Source organism: Dermacentor variabilis, chromosome 8 (genome assembly GCF_050947875.1).
Source record: "Dermacentor variabilis isolate Ectoservices chromosome 8, ASM5094787v1, whole genome shotgun sequence".
NCBI classification, from domain to species: domain Eukaryota; kingdom Metazoa; phylum Arthropoda; class Arachnida; order Ixodida; family Ixodidae; genus Dermacentor; species Dermacentor variabilis.
Window position 1 is genome coordinate 39,507,398 of NC_134575.1, and position 9,649 is coordinate 39,517,046.

The following is a 9,649-nucleotide window of genomic DNA, read 5'->3' on the forward strand; positions in this document are numbered from 1 at the left end:
TTGTGTGTTCATTTATCAAGATAACCACATGCATCCTGGTTTGCATTATTTGTAGCACGTACACGTAGTGAACAAGGTGAGCACAAAAAAAAGGGTTGAACAACCATACTAGAAGAAAATATAGTGGAACGACAGTATCAGTGCGCAAAGATCACGAGTGTTAGTGAATTGCAGAAAAACGAAAAAATGATAAATTTACTGGGCGCCACCGTGGTGACACATAGCTCTACATCATGATTGCGTTATAACGCAGATGTCGCTTCGGCGAGGCGGCAAAAAACCTACTCGACCTACTAACTAGTGCTCCGCCATGTTGTTCTACTCATATAGTGCGCATTGAAAAAATGACGATTTAAATAACGCTGTGCGGTGTTTCTTATTACTTACTGTTTCTTACTGTTATATTTTGGGAATAGTATTGTCGAGCCTTCAAGTACTCCGGCCTATGATTAAGCTTGCCAGGGTCTAACTGGTGGAGGAAGAAAGGCCTGAAAAGCACATAGACTATAATCCTTCTCGGGATATAGACTTTAAATGCTTTACGTTGAATAAGCCTGTAACATGTCCATTTCTTTTGGTCTGATCACCGCCCATGGACATCCAAGGACGTTTTAGAGGACATAAAGACTATTCCGGAAATCTTCAAGGCGATATTTGGGCATTCTGTCCCATTCTATCCCGTTACACAGGCGTTATAAAATGACGGCTATGAAGTCGCTTTTAGACGGCTCAGAAAAAGTTTCTCAAGGGTGGAATTACGCTTGCTTTTTTTTCGACATACGAGCAGGAACATAACAAGTACAGGGGCGGACACACAGTAGGTCTCATGTTACAGCGTTACACGTTCAAAAGAGAGAAATAAGCGTTTTCACCCTCCGAAAACATTATTTAGGCAGTTCAGGAAAAGGCTATAAACATATTTCTACGACATCTATAAGAAGTCCGTTGGCAGAATGGAAATATTGCCTTTCAGTTCTTTGTCCACTCATGTCTATAGCTCCTACAAACTTGCTTGGAAGTCCGTAGGCTAGGATTAGAGAAATTGAAGCTAGAAATATTCAATACCTTTTCCATATACTATGTAAACATTATGTTGCAACAAGAAGTGTACATGATAGCTGAAATATCTCTACTTGATGTGCATAGATATCCTAACAACTCCTTTACAACCGATCTTACATGGTTATAGATTGCTCTCTGCCAGCTACAGCTCTACCAGTCATGCTCTCTCCACCACAGTAGACCACGTGACGGTACGAGGTAATACATAATAAGATGGCCCCATTCAACGAATCGTAAGCTTAATTATTTATACTATGCAGTATGTTGTGCCTTGTAGTTATTTTCTTCCGAATTTTATGCTGTGGTGTACCCCACTTGAAAAGAAAAACCGAATCATCGGCAGAATGACGTACACCGACGCCTAGAAGGTTGGTTCTTGGGTTAGTTGGTACGGTTTACTCATAATGGCAATTCAAAAAGACAAGGACGTGCCAGAGACACAGGAAAGCGCTAACATTCAACTGACGTTTAACCTAGCTGGACGGTAATGTACGTTTAAAATGAACGGTAATGGCGTGCGCATGCGTAGAGTGTGATTTATCCTTTGTATTTTTTACATCTTTTGTATCTTCCGTAGCTCCTTCGCCACATATCTGCCTCTGTGTTTCAATAAACGTCGGCTCAAAGTTAGCGCTGTCCTGTGTCTCTGTCACGTCCCTGTCTTTTTGAATTGCGTTTAAGGCTTTGCCATTATGAGTAAGACGTCTAAAAGTTGTTGAACTTCGACCTGTTCTAGACGTTAACGACTTGCCTGCCGATTGCCCTGCTCTGGCAATCCAGCAGCAACCACGGCGCCCGCAGTCCTGTGCGTCGGTGCCAATGTGGGGTGGACACTCGACGAGATCTTTTTGCGTGCTGAGCGAAGAGCAGACGGCGTCCGGGTCGGCTTTCGTGTCGTTGGCGGCATTAGCCTGCGGGGGCTTGAGACCAGGGAAATGATCGTGAGGACATCACCATAATGAGAGAGAGAGAGAGAGAGAACAAAGGTGCTTGCGGCGCACGGTAGGAATTAGCACGGCGCTTTAACATAATTCTTTCTTTAGCTTAAAAGAGAAAATTTAAGACTTCAGCAAGCGCTTTGGATACCGACATGATTAACTGCGAGAGCAGCAGACTCTCACAGCTGGCACCGCCATCTACCGACGATACTAACACATCGCGACGACGCACGAAACGTGGTATTCGTCCGCTGTAGAATTGGCTAGAAATTGTTATAGAAATACGAGCGCAGACGGCACTGCCTTCCGAGCATGCGTGGGGGCTGAACACTCTTGCCAAACTTTTCGCGAATGTTTCAGTGCACGCTGGTTGGCGCGTCCTGCTAAGAGTTGCTGTGTTGCTGCACAGACATCGGTTCGGATTTTAGCCTAAATATTGGGTAGTGCCTCGTTTTATGTGTGCGACGGCTTATCTGGATACCCTGCACGTGTTTTTGCGCACGTACGCAATGCCCAATTAGCTGAAGCAATGCGATAGCTGAATGTCACTACGTTCTTCTACTAACATCTGTACGCTTCCTAGATCTTTATGATGCGAACGTATGAAGGCAGGAATTATTAATGGTTTATCATTCGATTTCGCGGAACGGAGGAAGCGTTCATTGTTACAACAGAACATGACGCGGAAGATGTATTGCCACCCCTTCCAGGCTATTTATAGAGTGTAACACCATGTCCCTGCGGGGCCCCATAGCGGCCGGGCGGCTATAGTTGAAGACAGCATATTCGCCTCTATACAAGCGGAGGCATTGACGGAGTTGGCGCTGACGCGTCGACCTTCGGATGGGCTCTACTTTTCGGTTCAATAAATCGTGCTACATGAGTGTGTTCGCTACGGCTTGGATTGCCAGCAATCCGAGCCATGCAGTGATTTCGGGTGCTTTATTTACGCCTTATGTAATAACCCACTTGTTGGGTCATTTGTTCTATGGAATCCATATAAATCAATAAGTTATTCTTTGCCGTATGGTGAAGGTGAAGCTGCAGATCAATAGGTGACCTGACGGCGGTTACAAAATCTTATTTAGACGTTGCATAGAGAATCTACAGACGTTTGTCTGTAATGCCTATCAACTGTCTATAAACAGATTCCGCAGACAGATCCCACAGACTGTCTACAGATAGTCATAAACGTTATGTCTTCGCACTTTTATCGACTTTTGTTTATGTAATGTTCAGACACTGGAAATTGACTGAGTCCAGCAGATAAACAATCTAATAAAAACCTCACAGCAATCTCACAATCTGTTTCATTGTGTCAGTTAACTGCCTACAGATTGAGAACTTCCTAAAACGAATGGACAGCGTAACGACTTTCGGCTTCAGAGAGTTTGTATATTGGGATATATATATATATATATATATATATATATATATATATATATATATATATATATATATATATATATATATATATATATATATATATATATATATATATATATATATATATATATAGAGAGAGAGAGAGAGAGAGAGAGAGAGAGAGAGAGCATTGGAAAAAGCAGGGATGTAAACCGAAAGAGAGGTTTAGCAAATATATACAAAGGCAAGGCACTCTATAAGAAGTCTATGAACTGTCTATATTCTTTTTGTAAGGCAGCGAGGCGACAGGAACAGCCACTACGGGCACTGTCGTTTTCATAATCGGCGTAACGGAGCGGACGCGTTCAGGAAACGAAGTTTCGAGTTTCTCTGCTATCGCCGTAGAAGTGGAGCAGGGTGCCGTTGTGAAATAACAGGGGGTACGTAAAGGAAGCCATGCGCGACCTGCTTGTCCATGTGAAAAGAATTATAGGAAAGGCCAACACGAGCCTACGCACGCGCGCGGAACCCGTAATAACGCAATCATGCGCACTAGTTTTGAAATAGAGTTCCCCGTAAAATAACTAATTGTTGATTCTGCAATCATTAAAGCTAACACGAAAATTGTGGGTAACTATACGGATGTGGCCACGCTTCCTGACCGTGACTTCAAGCGCTCTTGTGTCGTTACCTATAAGTAAGATGTCTAAAACATATGGCGTGGATGACGTGTTTCAGCTCCCGAAATCACTTCCGGCGCATGCAGACAGCAAAACCGTAGCCTTTGAGATCGGGTTCCGGCATTCGGAGAAAGCCGTCGCAAGTGCGTGGTTTGGAAACAACCATTAGCCCCCCCCCCCTCCCTTTTTTTAAAGTTTCCAAGTACTCGCAGTGAACTGAATACAGCAAAGCAGTCAGACGCTGCGCATGTAAGTAATCATCGCGAATTGTATGTATAGGGGAATATTTCGATTAACGTAGCCCGGGGTTGCTAAGTTGCAAAACCGTTTCAAGCCACACGAAGTTTAGGTGAATGCCCGGGCTGCCCGTCATTGTCAGGCCGTGGTAATATTCTGGACATTGTCAAATTAGGCGCATTTTTGTCAAATACAGCACCTTGGTAGCTCTGATTGGTGTAGAGGGCTGCTACGGCCTCTCTGACTGGCTCAAAAATGCCACCATTCAAATAATTAGATAATCTGGGGGAACATTTCGATGTCGGGATTATCACCCCAGCGTCAGGGTTCCCTGTCGCAATATTTTGTAGTAAACCTTATACAATAGCACGCTGTGACGACCGCCTAGAAATACCGAGTATTTCGCGTATTTACCTCGACAGATATAGCTCTGCGACGCGAAAGACATTTTTTTTGCGATGGCAATTGTGCGGACACTCCAGGCGAATTTTGGTCGTCGTCGTCGGCGTTGCCGTGAGGTTCCGCATATATTTAGGTGCGTACACGCTACGTGTTTACAGGGGCCGTGTACGTAAAGTACATAGGCTATATACTATTAAACCACCAAAGTTGCTTAAAACAGGTCTCACTTTCGGGAGCGAAATCATTGCTCAATTTGATTGAATGGTAGCCCGCTGAACAAATGTCGCAAAACTTATCCTTCACAGCGCACAGCTTTTATCTAAATTTCAGACTAATAATTGTTACAAAAAATTGCAAACAATAGTGCTTATATCTGCAAGTGATGGCAATATTACTCGCGCGGATTTTTCCAGGGGCAGCGTGTATAGCCGGGGGGGGGGGGGGGGAGGCGTGGGCTTTTGCGACGCCATTACGGGTTCCGCACATGGCGCGTTAAAGCTGTGTGCCAGAATATTCCAACGCAAACCTAAGCACACCGTCCGAGAAGCTTAAGCGCTATGGTAAATCTTGCTATATCTGTCAGTGCTTCACGCTTGGCGCGACAATGTCAATTTTTTTTAAATCGCTCGCTCATCATTAAGGTCACGATACGGAAGATGGAATGATGCAGCGCACACTGCGCGTGCTCACCATCGTAATTTCTTGCTTCACCGGCCCATCCGTGAACAATTTTAGCTCTTCCAAAAAACGAGCATTCGGAATTTCCTGTCTTCGTTCTGGATTTCTGAAAAAAGAAATATGAAACAAGGAATGGAAGCGCTTATGCAGAAATCATCCGAATGGATTTTTCAGCTTATTTCGGCAAGTTCAGTATACGACTCCTAAGGGGACGTGAACAAAATTTGTACGCAGTTATTACTATTCTCGCGCAAAAATAAGTAAGAAATGTGCGTTTGGGAATATTCTTTTAGGGATCGCCCACAAATTACCTCACAGGAGTTTTCGATGTTAACTTACAGATGAAGCTGTAGCTCGGGGCCAGGTCTGATGTCTCTATTGTTACATGCAAAATGAATAAATGCTTTTGCGAGATTAACGCTGGGGGCCGATTTAAATTAAATTTGCTGCGTTTCCGAGATAAATTTAGGTTCTTTGTACTACCGGAATGAGAATTTGAGTTATGATTTCGTACGTTGTAAAAATAAATAGCCTCAATTTGGTAAGGTAAAGAAATAATGGAAGCACGAAGTATAGAAATCCGTAGCTCAGTACAAAAAGAAAGAAAGAAAGAAAGAAAGAAAGAAAGAAAGAAAGAAAGAAAGAAAGAAAGGAAGAAAGAAAGAAAGAAAGAAAGAAAGAAAGAAAGAAAGCATTTCTTTCAACTGACTACGTTAGAGACCCTCAAGCGGAGAAACGTGATATATTAGCTTACAGGATACGTGGAGTTGTTACTGTGAATACTAGATGCTGCAAAAGTTGTGCTCTGAAAGTAGTAGTATATTTAGGAGCGGCGTAAAAGTACAATACGCGAGTTTCATCTGTTTTGGATATAATACATAAGAGTTAACAAAATTCACAGCTTACTTACTGCTTAACTAAAGGGTTGTGAGCCTGATATCCTGAGTTTCAAAGCATGGAGCGCATAAATAGAAGATGCATTTGCTACAGTTACTAGATGCCAACTTTACCTTTTTAAATGTGACAAAGCTATAGCACCCTCATCCGACTGCTTAAGGAGGCTTGCAGAAAGAGCAAGCATAAGGGGAAGAAAATAAAGATGCTCGGGTCCGTGGCGTGCGGACGAGCTCGGCGAGGCTGGCAGCTCAGACTCACTGAACTGTATCTCTCCTAACCTACGTAAGCTCACGTGAACTAACCTAACGTAGCCTAACGTCACCTCACGTAAACTAACCTAACGTAACCTACGTCACCTCACGTAAACTAACCTAACGTAACCTACACCTCACGTAAACCAACCTAACGTAACCTCACGTAAACTAACGTAACGTAACCTAACCTAACGCAACCTAACGTCACCGCACGTAAACTAACCTAACGTAAACTAACTTAACGTAAACTGACCTAACATAACCTAACTTAACCTAACGTAATCTAACCTGACCTAACCTAACCTGATCAATATCGGTGCGGTAGTTGGCGAGAGAGATACTTGCTTCATTCATACTTGGGTAAGTAAGTAATGCTTGGGTACCAGGAAGTCGAAAGCTTCTATGAAGACGTGGAATTGGCGATGGGTAAAGTCAAAACAATATACACTATACTGATTGGCGACTTCAATGCCAAGGTAGGCAAGAATCAGGCTGGAGACAGGTCTGTGGGGGAATATGACATAGACACTAAGAATAGCAGGGGAGAGTTATTAGTAGATTTTGCAGAACAGAATAATATGCGGATAATGAATACCCTCTTCCGCAAGCGGGATAGCCGAAAGTAGACGTGGAGGAGCCCGAATGGCGACACTAGAAATGAAATAGACTTTATGCTCTGCGCTAACCCTGGCATCATACAAGATGTGGACGTGCTCGGCAAGGTGCGCTGCAGTGACCATAGGATGGTAAGAACTCTAATTAGCCTAGACCTGAGGAGGGAACGGAAGAAACTGGTACATAAGTAGACCTTAGGAGGGAACGGAAGAAACTGGTACATAAGGAGCTGATGAATGAGTTAGAAGTAAGAGAGAAAATAGAGGAATTCCGGATCAAGCTACAGAACAGGCATTCGGCTTTAACTCAGGAAGAGGACCTTAGTGTTGAAGCAATCAACGACAATATTATGGGCATCATTAAGGAGTGTGCAATAGAAGTCGGTAGTAACTCCATTAGACAGGATACCAGTAAGCTATTGCAGGAGATGAAAGATCTGATCAAGAAACGCCGATGTATGAAAGCCTCTGACCCTACAGCAAGAATAGAGCTGGCAAAACTTTCCAAGGTAATCAACAAGCGTAAGACAGCTGACATAAGGAAGTATAATATGTATAGAATTGAACATGCTCTCAGGAACGGCGGAAGCTTAAAAGCAGTGAAGAAGAGACTAGGAATTGGCAAGGATAAGATGTATGCGTTAAGATACAAAGCCGGCAATGTCATTACTAATATGGATGAGACAGTTCAAGTGGCTGAGGAGTTCTATAGAGATTTATACAGTACCAGTGGCACCCACGACGATAATGGAAGCGGGAATAGTCTAGAGGAATTTGAAATCCCACAAGTAACGCCGGAAGAAGTAAAGAATGCCTTAGGAGCTATGCAAAGGGGGAAGGCAGCTGGAGAGGATCAGGTAACAGCAGATTTGTTGAACGATGGTGGGCAGATTGTTCTAGAAAAACTGGCCACCCTCTATACGTAATGCCTCATCACCGCGAGCGTACCGGAATCTTGGAAGAACGCTAACATAATCCTAATACATAAGAAAGGGGACGCCAAGGACTCGAAAAATGATAGACCGATCAGCTTACTGTCTGTTGCCTACGAAGTATTTACTAAGGTAATCGCAAATAGAATCAGAAACACCTTATTCTTCTGTCAACCAAAGTACCAGGCAGGATTCCGTAAAGGCTACTAAACAATAGACCATATTCACACTATCAATCAGGTGATAGAGAAATGTGTGGAATGTAACCAACCCTTATATATAGCTTTCATTGATTACGAGAAAGCGTTTGATTCAGTCGAAACCTCAGCAGTCATGGAGGCATTGCGGAATCAGGGTGTAGACGAGCCGTATGTAAAAATACTGAAAGATATCTATAGCGGCTCTACAGCCACCGTAGTCCTCCATAAAGAAAGCAAGAAAATCCGAATAAAGAAAGGCGTCAGGCAGGGAGATACGATCTCTCCAATGCTATTGACAGCGTGTTTACAGGAGGTATTGAGAGACCTGGATTGGGAAAAATTGGGGATAAGAGTTAATGGAGAATACCTTAGTAACTTGCGATTCGCTGATGATATTGCCTTGCTTAGTAACTCAGGGGACCAACTGCAATGCATGCTCACTGACCTGGAGAGGCAAAGCAGAAGAGTGGGTCTAAAAGTTAATCTGCAGAAAACTCAAGTGATGTTTAACAGTGTCGGAAGAGAACAGTTTACGATAGGCAGCAAGACACTGGAAGTGGTAAGGGAATACATCTACTTAGGACAGGTAGTGACCGCGGATCCGGATCATGAGACTGAAATAATCAGAAGAATAAGAATGGGCTGGGGTGCGTTTGGCAGGCATTCTCAGATCATGAACAGCAGGTTACCGTTATCCCTCAAAAGAAACGTGTGTAACAGCCGTGTCTCACTAGTACTCACGTACGGGTCAGAAGCCTGGAGGCTTACGAAAAGGGTTCTACTGAAGTTGAGGACGACGCAACGAGCTATGGAAAGAAGAATGATAGGTGTAACGTTAAGGGATAAGAAAAGAGCAGATTGGGTGAGGGAACAAACGCGAGTTAATGACATCTTAATTGAAATCAAGAAAAAGAAATGGGCATGGGCAGGGCATGTAAGGGGGAGGGAAGATAACCGATGGTCGTTAAGGGTTACGGACTGGATTCCAAGGGACGGGAAGCGTAGCAGGGGGTGACAGAAAGTTAGGTGGGCGGATGAGATTAAGAAGTTTGCAGGGGCGACATGGCCACAATTAGTACGTGACCGGGGTAGTTGGAGAAGTATGGGAGAGTCCTTTGTTCTGCAGTGGGCGTAACCAGGCTGATGATGATTATGATGATGACGGTGATGATGATGATGATGAGTTGGGAAGAAAGACAGTTACTTCATTAACACTTGGGTAGCATCCGCCAAACTAAGCGTTACTTCACTCACGTAGTGAAGATTCGCAGCGTCAGCACCGCGAGAGGCACGAGGCAGAGCAGTGGCAGGCAGCGACGGATGACCAGGCGGCGTCGCACGAGAGCTAACGCCGCGGACTTGAGCGGGAGTGCCATGCCACCAACGAACG

General features: G+C 43.9%; 1 protein-coding gene across 1 annotated transcript in view; it reads right to left on the minus strand.

The window, feature by feature from the left end:
* The window catches only part of LOC142591367 (lysosomal alpha-glucosidase-like), a 32,698-nt gene extending 23,049 nt beyond the window's left edge, over nucleotides 1-9,649 (minus strand). The window contains exons 1-3 of the mRNA XM_075703693.1: nucleotides 9,514-9,649; nucleotides 5,375-5,468; nucleotides 1,814-1,982 (exon numbers count right to left, since the gene is read on the minus strand). Coding sequence (XP_075559808.1) covers nucleotides 1,814-1,982; nucleotides 5,375-5,468; nucleotides 9,514-9,635 — 385 coding nt within the window. The 5' untranslated portion in view covers nucleotides 9,636-9,649. The remainder of the gene's footprint in view (nucleotides 1-1,813; nucleotides 1,983-5,374; nucleotides 5,469-9,513) is intronic.